The sequence below is a fragment of the Colossoma macropomum genome, unplaced genomic scaffold, assembly GCF_904425465.1.
Source record: "Colossoma macropomum unplaced genomic scaffold, Colossoma_macropomum, whole genome shotgun sequence".
In the NCBI taxonomy this organism is placed as follows: Eukaryota; Metazoa; Chordata; class Actinopteri; order Characiformes; family Serrasalmidae; genus Colossoma; species Colossoma macropomum.
In genome coordinates this window covers 49,674,303-49,694,668 of record NW_023494792.1, presented here as the reverse complement: position 1 = coordinate 49,694,668, position 20,366 = coordinate 49,674,303, and the positions used below count along the sequence as shown (strand labels likewise).

The following is a 20,366-nucleotide window of genomic DNA, read 5'->3' as shown; positions in this document are numbered from 1 at the left end:
AAGAGGCAGAGAGAGAGAGAGGGAGAGGGAAAGAGAGAGAGAGAGAGAGAAACAGACAGCAATAGAGAAAATCAGAGAGAGACAGGGAGAGTGTGTGAGAGAGCAACAAAAAAAGAGAGTGAGGGAAGAGGACGAATGAAAGGGAAGGAGAGCAGGAGGCATAGGAAGAAGAGAAAGCAAGAGAGAGAAAGAGCAAGAGAGAAAAAAGAAGACTGAAAAAGAGTGAGAGACGACAGAGTAAGAGAGAGCAGAGAGTAAGAAGAGCGAGAAAGAGAGTGAGAGAGAGAGAACAGAGAAAGAGAGCAAGAAGTAGAGAGAGAGAACAGAGAGAAAGAGAGAGAGACAAAGACAAAGAGAGCAGGAGGTAGAGAGAGAATAGACAGAAAGAGAGCGACAGACAGAGACCCATACAATATATTATATTTATGTATTGGAATATACTGACAACACATTCAAATATATTTCACTTTCACAGGGGCAGAAAGGGACAGCACAAAGCCTCGGGGAATCGCAAAAGGAAAGAGAGAGAGAGAGAAATGGAAGGAGAATAAGCGGGGAAGGGAGGAGTGAAGGGAGAATTAGAGAGCGAGAAAAAGAAGGAAAGGGAGGGTTAGAAGGGAGGCCCGTACTGTCTGCGCCCAGAGAGGGAGGGATAGAGAAAGAGAGAGAGAGAGAGAGAGAGAGAGATAAAGAGAGGAAGAGAGGGAGGGCGAACGGAGGGGAACGGAAGAGGCTGGCTTTTTTGCCTTTTCTGGTGGAGCTGCAGCTGGAGAGAAAGGCTGAGCCAGAGGAGCTCTTTGTGTTGGAGTGGTGCTGAGACAGAAAGCATAGTGCAGAGGGAAAGAAAAGGAATGGTGTGAGAGCAAAGCAAACCGGACCGCTCCAAGGCTTTTTCGTCGCTATTGCTAAGGTATGGCAGCCTCTACACACACCGACTGCAGCCCCTCAGGACCAAAAGCCCACTCCAGAAGCTCTTGGGTGGTCCAGCGCTTTGGTCACGTACCCAGAAGTATATTTAGTGAGGGTCTTTCTGCCTGGCTGAGTGAACATCCTGTGCTAACATCCTCTCCTTAGCCTTTCTCACTTTCTCTCTAGCTCTAGCGCTCTCGCTCTCTTTTCTCTCCTTCTTTCTTCCCCCGCCTCCCCAGTTTTCCATTTTAAAGCACTAGTGTGAAAATAAACTGTGATCTGTTTGATGTCAAGCCAGCAAGAAAAAGTGGCTGGAAATGTCTTGCATATGTGAATGTGTGACTCTGTTAAAGGGGTTAAGCTAATACGTTCACTGGGAGGGAAGCTGCGGAATGCAGAAGCCTCCTTCAGCACCATATGGCAAAATGTGTGGCATAATATGTGGTTTTGACATAATCGAGCACGGTCGTGTTTGCATCATTGTCTACGGTAAGCTGACAGACCGTTGCTGTTTTCGCAGGGCCGCACCTCTAGGACTGAACCATGGATGACGACTTTGAGCGGCGCAGGGAGCTGAGGAGGCAGAAGCGAGAGGAGATGCGGCTGGAAGCAGAGAGGTAACATCATTTTTGCCCAGGCTAGCCGCATCACCCTTTCACACTGCTGCCACAGTAGAGCCAGAACAAGCATTTTTGGAACATCTTGTGCTTTATGCAGCACTGATTCAGCCATAAGACAGCATAGTTACATGGTTTCGTTAACATAAAACTAGTACTTTGGGCTGTTTCTGGATGTTTGAGGGGACCTAATCGACATCCTACTTTGGGGATCTTCATCCATACAAATATACAAAATATAGATAAAATAGGGCTGGGCAGTATGACAATAGATATTGTTATCGTGATATGTCACAATACAATACAGTATGCTTTTCTGAACATATTGTGGATATAGTCAACTGGATTTAACTGGATTTAGTGCAACACTGTATGCGGAATATTGAATAAAAATCATTGCATTTGCAGTTTTTGATAGTATTTTTAAAATGTAACACTCCTGTTTTTTCTCATTTCAACTGATAAGATGCCTGAAAAAATATATATTGTGAGAAACTGTGCATCGTAAAAAATTCTTGAAGCATCGCAATATTTTTTCCATTTGCCAGCCTCTAAGATAAAATTCACATCCCAATGTATGATCAAATGATGCATGAATTATGTGAAGAGTTATGCAAGAAACAGCCCCACTTTGATTATATTTTGAGTCTTCATTTAGAGGCTTCATGTTCTCCAAAGCGTCTCCTTACTGTGGTTAAAAGCAAAGATGAAAATGTACTCTTTTGCTTTGAACACCTGAAAGGCTTGAGTGCCGATGAGCGCTAGACATCAGTAGTGCCAATGCAGCACTGTCACATATATTTTCACAAATATTTTATTGTTTTCCTCAAAATAAACCTGAGTAGTCTTTCATATCTTCAAGGAGCATACAAAAACTCATTGTACTGTACTGTACTGACATAGTATGGATATGAAGTTTTACAATGTACCATTCACTCTCCAATCCATACTGTCCATATAAGGAAACCATGATGGAAAAACATCCTGTTTTTAATACACTGTTTTCATGATGTCACAAAGACATATACATGCCTCCTGTGGTTTAGTCCCACCCATTCACAGTGAAGTTGTAAGAAGTGTTTCAGCCTGGACTGCTTTTTGATTGAGTCACAATGTAGAGTAGCCAAACAGAACAGAGTTCATTTACATATGTCAGGCATAATAACGGCAACAGCCTATTTAATTCTGAGAGATACAGAGGTTTGAAAATGGTCATGTTAAAATGAGGTATGACTGTTTCTGGTTCATAAGTTCACACAAACGTCATAAGTGGACCTCAGGGAGAAAAATCAAATATAAGAAAAATGTAGGATATGGGCCCTTTAAGTTATTGCGAACTGACCAAAACATGCTCATTTGTATTAAAACCATTTTGAAAAGCTAGGTGTCCCACAGACAGTGACTTGCTGTTGAAGCCTGATCACTTTAAGCTTTCCTTTACTGCATTCCAGATGAGACCTTTAAACAGACATTCATGCCATCAAAGCTAACAGTTATGCCAGATTTGTTCCGTGCATGTTCACTGTTTGATCTAGCATATGTTTAATACAAAAGCCCATATTCACATTTCTTCAGTTATGATGGTATGTAAATTCTGCATGTTCATGTATAATCTTTACATGTCTCCCTTTGCTGGGTGGGCTGTGTTCACAGATGTTAGCCTTTTGTTTTTTTCTCTCAGCTCTAACATTGTTACTGTACATCTGGTGGCCTTTACAACCCAGCCCATTCTTAAAACGCTGGAAACAGCCCTCATGAGTTCTACTTTATGCAGCACAGGTTTTGTGTGTCATAGGCTTTTCATGAAGTCATTTCATGCTTGTTGCACTTGACTGTGTGCGGTTTGGTATTTTGCCCCTATTGAAGTAATACTTACTATACTGATATATAAACGCGTGTTCATAGTATAGGTGTCATGCATCTGTTAATGTTTCTTATGGAGGAATGATACACTGGCTTTGTCAGTGACGAGTCAAATGATAAAAGTCGGTCTGTATTTAAGGTGTCCATTTGGTTTTGGATATTAAATAGTAAAGGGCTAAAGGGCTGTCAAGATTAATGGATTCAAGGGCCCATATCTTTTTTTGATTTTTCTTACATGGCTTACATGTAAGGTCCACTTATATGTACGGGCTTCTGTACCAAACATAGCCCTAATTAATTTGTATATGACCATTGTTGACCTCTTTTTATCCCATAGAATTAAACAGGCTGTTTTTGTTACTGTATGTTTAAGACTTATGTATATAAATGACCTCTTTTTTGATTGGCTGCCCTGTTTTGTGCCTCATTCAACAAGTAATCTGGGTTGAAATACTCCTTATAACTTTAGCATGAAAGGGTGGGGGTAAACTGCAATAGGCAAATATATTTAAATGTGCTGGTTTTATGACATCACAAAAACAATGAATTTGGACTAATTTTGCAGCTTTATTTTTTATGTCTGGGGAATGAAGCATACATTTTGAAACGGTGTTTACATCAATACATCAAACTCTTTTATTTAAAAAAGCAGGGAAACAAAATATATGGTTTTTAATTAAAAATAACTCTTTGAAAGTATATGTAATTATTTACTTGCTATGTCATAATTCAGTTGAATTGTTTGACCTTTTTTTAAAACTCTGGTCCCTCAAAAAAATCCTTGAAATAGTCAGTAGATAGTAGATTGCTAATATGATCAGTGTCAGCCCCAGACTGCAGCTAAGCACAAATCTAGCAAAACAAGGCTTCATTGTAATGAGTGCTGATACTTGGACAGACATTTTTTCAGAAAGAAATTTTGTATTTATTCGGTTAACCTGACATTTTATTATGGCTCATGTGCAGCAGTTAACTATGTAACTGACAGATGTTCATAAACTGTGCAAATGTAGTGAAACAGCCACCCATACAGTTCTGTTTAATGTCTCTACTGTAATACCTGTTTCTTTACTGACACCATCATATATTGTAATACTTGATCAGTAAGAGACAGTTTAGAGCCGGTTTTTCAGCTGCACTGAATATGAGTACAATATTCGAGGGGCCTTTACGAGCTTATAGCCGCCTGCTGTTGACAGCTGCTTTTGCTCCTGTTCTCAGCTCGTTCTTGACAGGCTTTAGATCCCGTGGAGTTAGTCAGTGGGATAGCTTACTCTGCTCGGAGACGGCAGTGTGTGGGAAGCGCTCTGAACTCCAGCTCTCTCTGCAGCCTTGTGCCCATTTAAGGAAAAGAGGCACTCCCATAAACACTGATGGCAGGAACTCAAATAGCGATTTTGCATCAGCGTTCCTCATTGAATGCTGCATTTTTTAAACCGTTTCACAAACATGGACAGCAGCTGCTGAGGAGTGATTGATGCGGCTGTCACAAAGCACCATGGGTAATGAATAAGCAAGCCCGACTCGCTGCTATTCCCAGCATATTCACTGCTATAAGTCCTGCGTATTCTTTTCAATAGCTAACGCCCATGTTATCATTGGCCAGAATACTGGACCTTGGTTAATTGTGTGCATTGTTAGGGTTACATGTCAGGTTCCTGCCCGGTATGTATTTTCTTTTTTTTCCTGAAAGTGGGTGCCATGCAGAAAAGAAGTCGGTTTACAGTACATGGTATTATTTCCCAAAATCCTGGGCCTGTGTTTGATGAAATAATTAGGCACCATTTTATTATGTTAATGTAGCATAAGCCTACAACAGTTTTGCTGCATGTTTTTACAAGAGGAACTATGTTTTTCTGCCAAGTGTCACATTTATCAGAAACTTTAATATAAATTAAATCTATTATGTTTTTACACAATAAAAACTTCAGGAGCAATTTCGTGTACTGCTTCGGTTCTGCCTTTGATCGTTGAGGAAATCACAATCTGACCATGGGAAATTGCTTATTTTATGCAAACACTGTTTTAATTCATATTTGTGTTCATAATCGAGCTAGTCAAACCACACACCGTTTCATTAGCCACCTCCATTCAACCATCAACATGGAGAGAGGGTATGAAATATGTACCCAAACCTGAGTTTTGAGGATATGTAATAAGTGTTGTCCTTTGGCCAAGTGCTTCTACATGACTAGTGCTTGCTGGCACTGCTGCTGCGTCTCGGCGGAAGTGCTGGAGTGGGTGTCTGGAACAGCAGACAGGCAGATGTTGGCGTTGCTTGGGTCGCTAGTGCAGAGAGGTTAGTGAGAGAGGAACGATAAGGCCTGTGCATGCAGGAGCGACTTGGCACCCGAGCCTGGCTGGAACTCCATCAGGCGATGAAGGTTTGACGAGTGCCATTTCACTCCTCCATCTCAGCCAGCCAAGATTAACTCCACTTTAGAGCGAGCAAGCAAGAGAGAGAGACTGATCCTGTGTTCTGTCTTATGTCAGTCTGGTTGGCTAGTCTGGTTGGGCTCTCTGACTGAGCATTTGATACCTACTCGTATATAGCCTTATTTACTGTAGTAGTAGTATTGTGCTGCAGATTATTGCATGAATGTCTATAAATAGGGCTGTAATGATACACTTAGCCCACAATTTGATTTGGTTCATAATGCTGAATCAAATATTTTCTCATGATATTTTGAATAAAAACAATGAGAAATGATGACTGTGATCATGTTTCTAAGGACACTACAGCTGGGAGGCAGGAGGAGGGTTGGAGTGGGGTGTTGATTGGTGCTGGTTGTTGCAAACAATGCAGCTGCATTAGACAGCATAATTAACAGACTGTCCATTCTCCACAATGCCTATTGTTTTGCATTGTTATATCATGATGTCATAATGTCACAATGCATAGGTACACCCATAACTCTAAATGATTATATCAACCACTTATATTAGTCCTCTTATTACTAAGGTTTCTCTCTCCCTCTCTCCTGTCTTCCTCTCTCTCTCTCTCTCTCTCTCTCTCTCTCTCTCTCTCCTTGCTATTCTCTCCCTCACTCATTTTCTCTCTTCTTTGTCCCTTTCTAACTGCTTCTCTGCTTCTTTCTGTCCTGTCCTCTTTCTTATTCTGTCTTTCTCTCTTTTGCATCTATCCTTCTCTCTCCCTATAATTATTTTTCCCTTCATTCTTCTCTCTTTCTCGCCATTCTTCTGTCTCTCTCCCTTTTGTCCTTTTTTTGTGTCTGCATCTATACCTCTCACCTCTCTTTGCCTCTCCCTATCTCTCCCATTACATTTCTTGTTTTTCTCTCTTCCTTTCCCTTTTTCTGTCTTGCCCCTTTCTCTCTCTCTGTCTCTTGCTTTTTCTTTTTTTTTTTACTGGAAACCTCTTTCATTCTTTTTTTATCGCCCACTCTCTCTTATCCTATCTGTCTTTCTCAATTTTTTCCTTTTCTCTCTATCTCTCTCCCTCTCTCCCTTTCTCTCTCTCTCTCTCTCTCTCTCTCTCTCTCTCTGTGTCTGTGTTTCTCTGCTCTGTGAGCGTCGTGGCCTTTCCCGTGATAGAGCAGTGTGATCCAGAGTGGACTTGGGTCAGCGACACTCAACATACACACACTCTGGAATGTTTTGACTGCTGTTTCTGCATCTCCGCTGACTGTTCTAATGGAATGTTCTGGACAGTTTTAGAGCGTCTGAAAGACGACGTGTTCTGTTCAGTTCAGTTCTGAGAATTTTACCAGTTTAGTCTTTATTGCTCATAACTCCATCACTGCGTTTAGGTGTGAAGATGGTTTGATGTCTTGTGCAGTTCCTGCTGTAGTTCAAGTGTAACTCCATCTCTCACCCTGCAACCATTTTGGCACCACACATCTGTGCTGTGTTCCCATGAGAGGTCAGGAAGAGCTCAGGAAATAACACCCATCCTCAGTGAATGGGCCGTTCCAAACCCACTCTGCACTCCGTAGCCACCATTACAGCCAGGCTTATATGAGAGAGAGGGGGGGGGAGAGAGAGTGAGAGAGAGAGTTGGGAGTAAAGAAAAGAAAGAGGAGAGAATAGAGAAAAGAAGAGAGAATGGATAAAAAGGAGGAGAGAGAGTAGAAAAAGGAGGAGAGAAGGTAGAGAGGAGAGAAAAAGAGAAGAGTGAGAGTAAAGAGGATAGAAAGAGTAGAGAAAAAGGAGGCAAGATTAAAGAAAAGGGGAGAAAGTAGAGAAAAGAGAGAAGAGACAGAGGAGAAAGGAGTAGACAAAAAAGGAGAAAGTGTATGGAAAGAGCAGAGAGGAGAGAGAACAGAGAAAAAGGAGAGAATAGAGAAAGAAGAGAGAGTAGAGAAAATAGGAGGAGAGAGTACAGAAAAAGGAGAAGGGAGAGGAGAGAGTAGAGAAAAAGGAAGAGAGAGACGAGAGAGTACTGTAAAAGGGGAGAGGTAGTAGAGAAAAAAGAGGAGACAGAGAGAGAGAGAGAGAAAAGAGAAGAGAGAAAAAAGGAAAAAAGAGAAGAAAGACAGTAGAGGAAAGAGAAACTAGAGAAAAGAGAAGAGAGAGTCATGGAAAGAGAGAGTAAGGTGGAGAGAAAGAGAGAGAGTAGAAAGAAGAGAAAAGATATTGTAGAGAAAAGAGTGTGAGAAAGCATAAAAATGAGACAGAGAGACAGTAGAGAAAAGAGAGGAGATAACAAAAAAACAACATAATTACACAGTCATGTAATGAATTATATTTACATTCAGTTTAAATTCTGTTAAAAAAAAAAAAATGTAATTTTTTTTCATAATCCTCTTCTACATATAAACACAGTGTTGCCTATTAACAGTTTAGAATCCACACTTCCAGCAGAATCTCTGTTGTGGCTCTGGCTTTGTGTCAATAAGATATGAGCAAGAAATAATTAAACAAGGTGTAAGAAGAAGTGTTTCAAGGCATGTAGGCCATAGGAGGTTCTTTGTTTATACATACAACTTAGGCAGCTAAACAAATAGTTTACAACCGTGTAGTTTAGCAGTATGTGTGTTTATAACTACAGATTAAATACAATAAATAAATACAATAAAAAGTAAAAAGAATTTCTTGTTTTCAAAAAGTGTGAGATGTAAGCTAGTCCGAAGATTCCAGATTTCCAGATTTCTCACTTGAGTCAACTTAATGAAGCATTGATTAGCCAAGCTAGCTATTGGATGGCAGCTAATGGTTAATACTAGGCTTCCAAAAGGTTAGAAACAGTTAGACGAATACATTGACAGACATAAAATCACCACTTATTGTATTAATATTATTTGTAATTTTTCTAATATTAGTGATCTTCTGAGCAAATAAACATGTACTGCCAAATTATATAGCTTTTTAAAGGTCCCATTTTTAAAATAAAAGAGTTTGATGAGTATGTAAACACTGTTTCAAAATATACTGTTTGCTCCCTGGTCCAAACAGTCCAATTACGGAAAACAAGCTGTAAAAACAGGCCACTATTTTTGTGAGGTTACAAAAACCAGCATATTTACATATATCTCCCTTTTCAGCCTGCAGGAATTTTAGCCCCAACCATTTAGACTGACGTTAAAGGAGTGTTTAACTCTAGACCAGTGTTTGAAGGTAGCACAATACAGAGCAATTCAGAAAAGAGCTCATATACATATATGAGTCTTAAAGGCACAGTAACAGAAATAGTCTGTTTAGCTGTAAGGGATAAAGAGAGGTTGGAAAATGGACATGTAGAAATGAAATATTGAAAAATATAAAGAAAATTTCATAGAATACATAAACTAATGCATAAAACTGCCATAACTGGACAAACTTTGCTTTTTGGACGACCAGAAATGTGTATAATGTTAAATATGGCCACACACACACACAAACACACACATCATCTAAACCACTTATCCTTCTGGGTTGCGGTGGGGTGCTGGAGCCTATCCCAGCTGTCATTGGGCGGAAGGCAGGATACACCCTGGACAGGTCGCCAGTCCATCGCAGGGCAGACAGACAGACATACACACACAATCACACACACATTCATACCTAGGGGCAATTTAGCATGTCCAATTGACCTGGCATGTCTTTGGACTATGGGAGGAAACCGGAGTACCCAGAGGAAACTCACGCAGACACGGGGAGAACATGCAAACTCCACACAGAAAGGACCCTGGTCACCCGGCCGGGAATCAAACCCAGGCCCTCCTTGCTGTGAGGCGACAGCGCTACCTTTGTACAGTACTGTATATACATACAAGACTCAGATCAACCTTCAGTCTTAAAAGAATCTTAAAATGATCACTTAAATACATTATGTTCAGGTATAGTACAGCAATGGAAGCAAAAAAGGATAAGCAAATAATAGAGGAGTGTTGTGTCAGCGGGTGTGAGGGAGGAGGAGGGTGGAAGGGTGGGTGAGTGTGGGAATAGGGCAGCCTTGTAGCAGAGTTTGTCCCTCTCTCTCTCTCTCTCTCTCTCTCTCTCTCTTTCTCAGTGTCAGACCCTGCTCTCAGGGGTCTTTCCCAAACTGTTTTCAGTGACATTTCTGAGATGTTTGGACGAAAGGAAAGTATTTGGGAGCACTAATGTGTTGGCTGTTTGGATGTGTCCGTATGTTCCCTCCATGTTGCTGTTCACACTGTTGCTTAATGAAGTGCAAAATCAGCTTCATATCAGCATCATCTCCCACACCAGAGCCATTTCTCCCTCCACAGATTTTATGAATTCAATAAAACAAGCCTCCTACTGTCTGGCGTTCACCACAGAAGCTATTTAACAATTAATGTTATACTCAACCACATGATGTGTTCCATATGGAATACATGCTTGGCTAACCTAAATAACTATGTGTGCTGAAGACATGCGGGGATCCGCGAAGCTCCAAAAAGGCGTCGGCCGCACGGCTTAGACAAACTACCGAACATGTTTCAGGCAGAGACCCACCTGAAAGCTATTGCAGCGTCCAGGCGGTGTTGTTTCTGTCTGGTGGAGATTTATTATTGTGGCGGTGAAGCCGAGGGAGCCGAGCGTTGCTGGACACCTGGAGACGGGCAGTGTGCTGCGGAGAGGATATTAGATTGGGCTTGGTGGAACTGTGGGTCCAGAAGAAAGCTGGGGATGGATGGCCAGGAATGTTCCCTCAGAATTGTGTTCTGATACCATCTTTATGTTTGGAATTTACAGACCCTCCCAAACGCAGGCAGCGCATTGTAAACACAGAAGCTTTTTCATTATTTTTGCTGTCTTCCATAGAAGTGACAATGATATTCTTCAAAGTGGCCTCCTTTGCCTTAATTCTTTGTGTTTTAAAGTAAGTTTATACATAAGCATTAAATGCACTATTTATATTAAGCATTTTAGCATAAGCCTTTAGATCAAATCATCTTTAAGATTATGAAAATGATATATTGTTTCTTTTGACTGTACATGCAATAAAGAGAGAGAAAGGGAGGCAGAACAAAGAACTTATATAAAGGGAGAAGCGAGTTCTCTAATGATGTCACTCTCCCTCTGGCCTTCCTTGGGCGTTAGCACTGTGCTGTTGTTCTGCAGTTACAGCAGAATTCTTGACCACAGCAGGGTCCAACAACAGTGTGGACTGCAGTTCTCGAGGCACGCACAGTCCTCATACACTGACATTGCATTTTGAATGTTTGTAATGATCTGTCATGTGTGTTTTCCTGGCGAATTTGAATTAAATTACCGTCTCTGTGAAACACTTAGCATATACAGCTACCAGTTAAGGCTACTGTTAATCTAAATTAGCAACTGTTTTCTTGCTAATACTAAAGCTTCAGCCTTAAGGCACTTATGGACATTGTATGTAAAATCTGAATATGCTTTGGGTTCTATAATTTATTTTTATTTTTAAATATGAACTGAATATTCCTTCATTTTAATTATAATGTAATTCAGTTTTCAAAAATGATAAGCACAGAGATGTGGTATTATCAGAATCATATTAGTATCGACAGACAGATGTTTAGATTTGATTGGTATTTCAGATTGATGTTTGATGATACTGTACTTGAATGTTTACCCAATGCTAAATTATTGTGTTAAAATGTCTGCAATTCTTTAATTTTATTGCATTTGTAATCCTATAGATGTTTTATGTGTAATGTTAACTTTTTCCCAAACTTGCCTGATCGGGGGGGAGTTGCATCTCTGTATTGAATTGAATTGTACCTACAAATTAAAATTACCACCGTGAAATATATATTGGATATCAGATATTGGCCACTATTCCCATATCAATGCACCCCTATTGATTCCGCAAGAATGTTGATCATATGTCTTGGGTACCAAAATGCATGCCTGTGTGTGGATCACTGGACAAGGGGATGATCATAACCAGAAAAATAGTGAAGAGAAAGAGAGAGAGAGAGAAAAATCAAAAGCTTGTTCAAGTTACACAGAAGAAAAGTCTTCCTCCATAAGCTCTGAATGTGTTCTGTCTAAGTTGTATGGGCTCTTAGCCACACTGGTGTCCAGCTCCTCTCATCACCTGCCAAGCTTCCTCTGCACACACACACACACACAGCTGACATCCAGCGACCGCTCACCCCCAATAGCAGCAGCAGTAATAACAGTGATGGCTGTGAGGAACATGCTGTCTGCCAGCAAGACTTCAGCCCTGGCTCCTACCTTCTCTCACTAGAGTCATATGACTGTCACTGAGGGTGTGTGTTTGTGTGTGTGTTTCCAGGATGGCCTATCGGCGGAATGAAGAGGATGAGGAGGAGGCAGCTCGTGAACGCAGACGAAGAGCGCGTCAGGAGCGTATGCGCAGCAAAGAGAGCGAGGATGCACCAAACCCGCCCGAGAGTGTGGAGCTAAACAACAGCCACAGGTATCTTAGACATGCACAGTCATATGCAAAAGTTTATATACATTGTCAGAACAAGGAGTTATATATATAGTTTTATATATATATATATATATATATATATATATATATATATATATATATGAAATATTTATGATCCACATTACTTAAGAAGTTTGAAATCCCTGTTCAGAAGTTTTTTTGATAGTCAATTTTATTACATACTGTACTAAACATACTGTATAAAGTAATTCTAATATGCTAATCCTACACAACTTTACATTTCAAGTTGTGAAGAAAATGAAGAAATTTTGCTTCCAGAATGATGAAAGACATCTAGATATTTCTAAAATAGCTGAGAAGGCTGTATAGCTTTGAAAATAAATTTAGAGTAAACTAATATGTAGTTATATAAGTAATATCCAGAATATTTCAAAAGTGACAAAATGAGACAGAACATTAGAAAAAAAAATTTTGTAGATAGATAAGTACAGTATGAGATTTATCATCTGCTGTTCATATATATTTATTTGTTTCTGTAGCCTTTTTAGAAAAAGCTGTTGAGGTAATGCTGTTTCTCAGCCTTTCTGTACACAAAAAATGTGCTTGCAGTTCTGATGTAAGCACCTGTTGGTGTTTCGTTTCAGCCCTTTCAGTTTTAAAAACATGTACACTTGATATATTGTGGTTGGGATGAAAATGGTGCCATAAATCCATCTATGGCCTTAATGCACAGGCCAGGCAGAACACACTCTGGAACGAATCTAGGGGTGAACCTGAACACTAGGGGTCACTCGATGTCCTCCATGGAGTGCCAAACTTTCCCCAAGTGCTGCTACAGTGGGATGACTGAGAGAATTAGGATTGGTAATTGGTTACAAATACACTGAGTGAAAGGGAAAAAGATCAAAAAATTGTAGGTGTTTTCTGTTTTTCGGCATTTCTCTGCAGCAGGGATCGATTACTGACTGGGCAAGTTAGGCCACTGCCCAGGGCCTCTGACCTCCAGGGGTTTCAGGGGCCCTCAGACCACAAGGCCCGGGGTGGCTCAAAGACTGTCCACTGCAGATGCAAAAATTCGATGAACGAATAACCCTTGCATATGTGATGACTTTACAAATGAAATAAAGGCCTCTCAGCCCGTAAACTGCCACTATATTCAAAATAAATAACCTTCTAATGCCAAAGATGTGCACAAATATAACTGGGCAGGAAATAATATGCCATTGTAAATGATCTCCAAAGATGCTTGTGTCCAGGGAGTCCGTGAGTCCGTGATCTGCCCCTGTTCTGCAGCTGTGTGTGTCCAAATGTGACCCACAAACAGGTGGACTCTGGGTCCTCTGCATATTTCAGAACTCTCTCTTAATAATGCATGTGTGAAACTCTAGCTTTCTTTGATACACGTGCACACTGAAACAGTCAGTATGTGTGTAAATCTCCTCTCTGTCTCTTAGTCTAACCCTCAGCCCTGCTCTGTGTGAGTTATAAATAACTTCCTGTAGCAGGTCAGTGATGTGGAAGCAGTGGGTCGTACTGACGTACACTGACACTGTGCCATTGTAGTCCAGAATGCTTTCGCACACAAGAGAGTCTATCGCAGCAGCCTGCAAGTATCCCCTCCGTGTGAGCGGGTGTAGCTGCCTCTATTGTGAATTGTGCTGATGCTGGGGGAAACCTGTGCCAAGTGGTGCGCTCAGACTACATTAACCTACAGTGGCATGCATGTGGCAGCCAGGCTGGGACTGCGACAGTCCAGTGAGGGCCAGTTAGGCTGCCTAACAAAGGTAGGGGGGAAGAGGAAAGAGCGGGCCTGTTCCAAATCGCTAGCAGACTCTTCACTAAGCAAAGGGACTCAATGGTCTATTGTGTGTGTGAAGTAGAAGACTGCAATAATATGGAATAAATTGGCTGGTACAGAGATTTCAGTGTACTGCTACATATGCACAAAATACACAGATGTAGGTTTTTATACCTACATATATATGTCCACAGGTTAAATTGTACATATATAGCAATAGTAATAATAATAATAATATTGCTGCAATAATAGTAGCTGTAATAATAATAACAACACTTTTTTGTCTTACACTTTTGAGGCAGTTCCTAACACTGAAGTAGGCAAGGAACCAAACACATTGTGATCGTGTGAGTTGGAGCTTAATCTTTGACAAATAAAAGAACATAATAAAAGCACTGTTCAGCAAAACTGTTTTAGTATATTTTCATCTTTAAATTGTCCACAAAACTGTAATCTAGTAAGAAAAGATGTATTTGTGAATGTCACGCAAACTTTATCATCTGAGAGCTTAACCTGATGCCACATTCTCTGAAGCCATTTCGCTTGAAGTCGTTTCACCTGATAAACGAGAGCTGAGACATTTTATACTCGTGTTTGTCCCGAGACCGAACTCATTTTCTGGTGTGTTAAACTCAGCTCAGTGGTCTGAGGATGACTTAAAATGTACACCGCACTATATATGTAATTTTTTAGGTATAATTTTGGCTTGCTGCACCAAGCACATTTCATCTGTGCTAGGTATAATAAATGTGTTGTAAATGTAGAATATCATATCTACCAACATGTTTAGAAGTTATGTTATGTTCACTTGTGGGAATACTAGTGTCTTCTTATTATTTGATGAACTGAATCCATGAATGAACAGAGCTTTTCAAATTGACAGTAAATTAGATTTTACTGTCACTAGGGACTGTTTATAGTCTTGCTTCTGTGATTGTTGGTACTTGCTTTGCTGGTTTCTGGTAATGTTAGCATTTATTATTAGCTATTAACCAAAAACACTAGAAGCAGCTACCTTGAAGCCTGAATGTTGCCTGTACTTTTATAGATAGCAGTATGTCATATAGTGTCAGAAACTACATAAGCAAGTCTATTTGAGATTGAGACTTAACAACTCAACATGGTTTGGGGCAAGGATGCTATGATTCAGGCATGCAGTGCTTATTAGTGTACGTAAGCTTCCATTACTTGTTAGCTGCAATAGCCTCATAGCTTCAGTGCAGGACTAAATAAGCAAGCTTTAGATCCCAAACATGTGCAACATGATTCTTGCAAATGATCTACTATGTTTGCAGTGAGGAGAGAGCTGGGTAAATTTGATTTTTCTCTGAACTTTCACTGTAGTATGCGTTTCATCTCCATATCTCCTTTAATCTCCCTGTTTCTGTTTCTGTCTCGCTCTCAGTGTGACTGTCACGGAGACAGTGTCCAGCTCAGTGGTCAGCTCAAGCCAGGCTGGTGAAGGAGACGATGAGGAGCAGGCCCTGCTGGAGCGTCTGGCCAAGCGGGAAGAGCGCAGGCAGAAGAGGATGAAAGAGGCGCTAGACAGACAGAAGGAGCTGGAGTCCACTGACTCCTCCCACTACAGCATTGAGGAGCACTCCAGCACCCGCCACACCCTCCACCACGGCCTGGAGGAGGAGCCAGCACTCAACAGCAAGGAGCAGGAGAAAGAGAAGGCGAAGGAGGAGGAGGAGGAGGAGGAGGAGGCTGCACAAGAGGAGGAGGAAGAGCAGAAAGAAGAGGAGGTGGTGGAGGAGAAGCCACGGAGGTCTTACCTGAGGGAGCAGGTGTATTTTTTTTTCGTCATTCCCTCTCAGGGTTTCATCTGTGTGGTTTAATGCAGTCTTTTGCTGCCATACGTTTGGTTTACTTTTGATGAACGTTGTTCACTTTTAGGAATCCACTGAGGAAAAACCTAAAATAGAAGATGAGGTATGGCTACCCTGAGTTCCTCTGGTTTTCGCTCACTTAAAGCAATAGTATGGTGAAAAATCAAATTCACACAATTTGGTTCTTACTTCAAATGTAGTTTATCAGCCAAGACATGTTTAGTGTTTGCAGTTTGCATAATTTTGTTTTTAAAGGACAGGGATGCTTGTAATGCAGCTAGCTAGCTGACCTGCTAGTGTAATTAGTAATGTAAAACTTCTTAGGCTCCATCATGCTGAATAGTCACATTTGCTTATTAAACTGTTATCAAGTAGCACTGGTCAGAAAGAAAATGTGTTAGATATTCGTTACATTCCATTAAAGGAAGACAAAGTAAATATACAGACCAAAAGTTCAGTAAAAAGCTGATTTTGTGTTTTAACTGAGCTGTAATATGTGGTAGTTTTGCTTGTATTTGCGAAAAAGAATGTTATGTTATACTTTGCTACTACTAGAGGTAGCGTGGTTTTCATTGCAAAATAGGCTAGGCTGATGTAAGATCTAGAAACAGTTCAAATTTATTTCTGTGACAAACTAAAAAGTTGACACTTGATCCACTGAAGATGGAAAAAACACCTGTAGAAGACAACGAGACTCCATCTATTCATCTACGAACATTTATGGATACTCAAAATTAGTCAGAATGCACCTCCTTGAATTTAGCTACTGGCGTATGGTAGGGCTATGCGATGTGGACATAAAATGTGTTATTCGACAAAGCTGTTAAATATCATGTGTGGGCTCCTGAGTGGCGCAACCGTCTAAGCGTTGGCGAGTTCGATCCCTGGTGATGCTACAGCCAACCGTAGCCGGGAGTCCGAGAGAGCACAATTGGCCTCGCTCTCTCTGGGTGGGTGGGATGGCTAGATAATGACAGAACAGTCATACAGTGTCAGAAGCTACATAAACAAATTTGTAGATTATTTAACAACTCAACACATTTCAAGCAAGAATGCAGTGACTTAGCCATGTAGGTTACATGATACTGACTGGTGTGCATAAGTTTCCATTCTTTAACTACATTAAACTCTTTGAGATTACTCAACAATTCAACATGGTTTGATGATTTAGACATGTAGTTTGCACAGTGCTAACTAGTGACTGTAAGCTTCCATTACAAAGTGATTAACTAAAGACACCAAACATGTCTTGACTGATCAACTAGATTTGGGTTAAGGAAACATTTGTGTACATTTGATCATCAAACTATCGCTGTAATTCTATGCAACATAAACCATGTGCATCCCAATTCCTTTCATAGGGCAGTACTGAGCAGGACGCTGTAAGTGAAAAGTTTGAGACTTTAAATGAAGACACAACTGATTCCACAGTCATTTCAAAGCAAGAAGTGGAGGAGGACACTGCAAAAGTCATAGAGGATGTAGAGGAAACAGAGGAGAATGAGTTAGAGGCGCTTACGCAGAACGCAGCTGATGAAATGCAGACAGCTGACTCTGAGAAACCAGAGAGAGAGTTTGCAAACAATGATTTAGGTTTGGTAAGCATCCAGATGCTCATAGAAGATGGATAATTAAAGCCTTGGGGGTTTAGTCCCAGAGAACAACTGATTGCGCTTAAATATTTAGAGGATGAGTTCTCTGACTTCAAAGTTAATTGAAAATATGTTGTAAATCATTTTGATTCTCCCTCTTAATGTGAAACCATCAGACCAACTGGGGCTGCACAGTATGAACAAAATGTCTTAGTTATACTGAGATTGATTTGTCTTGCAATTTATTCAATTATATGCATTGAAAATATAGTAAAACCATATTGGATGACCATTAATGTGACATGGTTGAAGACCGACCAGCATTATTTTTACCAAAATTATTTACACATGTGAAATGACTTGATTCATCAAAGCACCCTCATAATCTTATCTGGAACATGTGACTGTGATGCTTACAGTAAACATTTAGTAAGTATTTAAGGGAAATGTATGTCAGCAATTAACTACGTTCTTGCGTTTGGGATTATTTGGATCAAATGAAGCAGAATATGCAACCAACTTCTAAAACTGGACCTCAGAGGTGTGGAAAAATATACCTGCAAATTTCTTTGAAAAACTAAAAGCAAAATGGCCATCTTGCCTGGAAATTAAATAAATGGTAGGTGTTCTCTGAATATGTATATATCATGAAAACATATATCTGAATATGTATATATCATGAAAACATATATATGAATATGTATATATCATGAAAACATATATCTGAATATGTATATATCACAAAAACAAATAATTTATTGTGCAGCCCAACACTAACCCTTTCTAAAGGAGAATACAGTGTTTATGGAAAGCTAGAGGCTTTGCCCCCAAACCTGAGTTATCCAGACACCAGTCTGAGCACAGTGTGAGTGCAGTGACCCCACTGACGTGTACACTACATACCTTCCTTGATCTTCCCACAGTGTTCAGTAAGGTCATGATCTCTGTGGTCATCTCACTTGTGAAATGTGGTTTAGCACACACTGTTTTTGCATGACAAGAGAGTGTGTGTTCTCGCCTGCTCTTTGTCTCTGAGTGCTGTTCTGCCTACTGTTTCACCCTCTTTCCCTCATTCTCTTCCTGAGTGATTCGCCTGCCCCTGCTGTAAGTGATGTAATAGTGCCTTATTTTCAGTTCTGTTCACTCTCCACTGACAGATGGAGGATGAAGATGTGGGAAGGAAGAGCAAGCAGCAGAACGGAGGGGTGTATGAAGACAGCAAGCACAAGAAGGTGGAGAGAACCCAGAGGTGTGAGAAATAAGATAATAATAATTCACGCACCACACAGTTAACGACTGTGCTCGGCAGGTTTAATATTGACCGCCATACCATTGATTAAAACTTAAGCCATGCACAGGGAACAGTTTAAATGTAAGTCCTACAGTTAAGGAACAGAGAAAAGAAAGCATGACTTTTCGCTGTATATCTTAATATGAGTGATTTGACCCCTTAAACTGCAGACTTAAGTGGTATTTGAACTGGATTAGATGTACTAGAGGATTCTGTGATGTAATCTGTAAGGAATTTGACTAGCCGATTCGTATAGGATAAAGTATATGTGTAATTTCCTCGCAGATCGTAATCCACATGTACATGTCAGCATTATGCATGAGACACCACATTTCACTCAAAATGATTACTTGTCACTAGAGATGGCGCAGTGGCACTCCTTTTCTGATACTGATAGCGATATTGAAACCTTGAGCATTGGCTGATACAATCCAATGTTTTCTCTTCAAAAACGACTAAGATTTCAAAAGAGCTATTTTTAGTTGAAGCACTTCACTTCAGATGAGCATTTAAAAGTAGGCTATCACGCTTAAACTGCTCAAACACTGTACTACCCCACAGAAAGAAATACACAGCTAACAACACAATGTAAGTGTGATATTTTAGGATCAGTTGAGTAAGACTCATTCTTTTTTTCCCTCCGATGGCCCACCCAGCATTTTCTGCTGCTATATTTTCTGAAACTGAAACCCATATACAGTCTCTGCTTATCATATAGTAAAGACATTTCAGAATTGTACTTGATTACAATCCCAGGTCTCAACAGTAATCACTTCAATCACAGTACCAACAAATAAATATGACATCAGATTCAGTATTTAGTGCGTGCACCCTTTGCCTTTATTACAGCCTCTATTCTCTTCTTTAGACTTGCTTTCAGTTTTTCAAGGAAATATGCAGGGAGGTTTTTTCCACACCTCCAGTGTTCAGTCTTAGAAGTTGGTTGCATTTTCTGCTTCTTACAGTCAAAGTACCCACCATATTCTATCAATGTACCCTAACATATTCAATAATGTTGAGGCCTGGGCTCTGGTGTGACAAGTCTATTGTTGTGAGGGCACCCGGATCTCTCAAAGATGAAAGCTTTAAGTGATGTTTATCTGATGGTGATAGTTTTGGTGGCCTACTAGGTCCTGCACAGTTGTTAGGAGACCTGTATTCTTAACAAATTTAAATAATTTTTTTGGAAACACCTTATTTTTTATTATATTCCTTTGACTCTCCCCTTCTTTATGCAAGTGGATTATTTTATATCTAATCTGAAAAATTAATTAATTTCAGTTAATGGTTTTGACTGAGAATTAAATAAATGAAGGGCAGTCTGTGACTTTTGCACAGTACAGTAACCATGTAGTGAAGAACTGAAATGTGTGCCCACATACAGGCCCTTGTAAGTTAAACATAGGGTATTCAAGCAAATGTGTCAACTGCAAAGAATATTAGTAGTTTACTAGTTCTGTGTGATTGACACTCACACATAAAGCAGTTTTTTTCATGTATTATGAAGCTGTATTTGACCCCAGTTATCTAATCCTAGCTGTGCTGAGTCCTGATCACTGTAACTGGAGACTCACTCTGTCACCTTAGACAGGAGCGAGCTGATTCCCAGAGTGTGTGTGTGTGTGTCTCTAAAACCATGTTATGTGTGTGTTTGTGTCTATATGAATCTTCTTGCC

The 20,366-nt window shown here is 40.2% G+C and overlaps 1 protein-coding gene across 4 annotated transcripts in view; it reads left to right on the top strand.

Annotated features, from left to right (window-relative positions):
• Nucleotides 1–20,366, top strand: part of cald1a (caldesmon 1a) — a 65,150-nt gene that overhangs the window by 26,169 nt on the left and 18,615 nt on the right. For 2 of the 4 annotated variants that reach the window (XR_005007539.1, XM_036577475.1), the window contains exons 1-7: nucleotides 702–910; nucleotides 1,430–1,526; nucleotides 12,055–12,198; nucleotides 15,381–15,765; nucleotides 15,875–15,910; nucleotides 17,169–17,405; nucleotides 18,557–18,648. Coding sequence is in view for 3 of the 4 variants with exons in the window: in XM_036577475.1 (XP_036433368.1) it covers nucleotides 1,453–1,526; nucleotides 12,055–12,198; nucleotides 15,381–15,765; nucleotides 15,875–15,910; nucleotides 17,169–17,405; nucleotides 18,557–18,648 (968 nt within the window). In the remaining variant the exon portion in view is untranslated. Of the gene's footprint in view, nucleotides 1–701; nucleotides 911–1,429; nucleotides 1,527–12,054; nucleotides 12,199–15,380; nucleotides 15,766–15,874; nucleotides 15,911–17,168; nucleotides 17,406–18,556; nucleotides 18,649–20,366 lie in introns of those variants that run through there. The other 2 variants (XM_036577476.1, XM_036577477.1) reach the window with 2 other exon arrangements.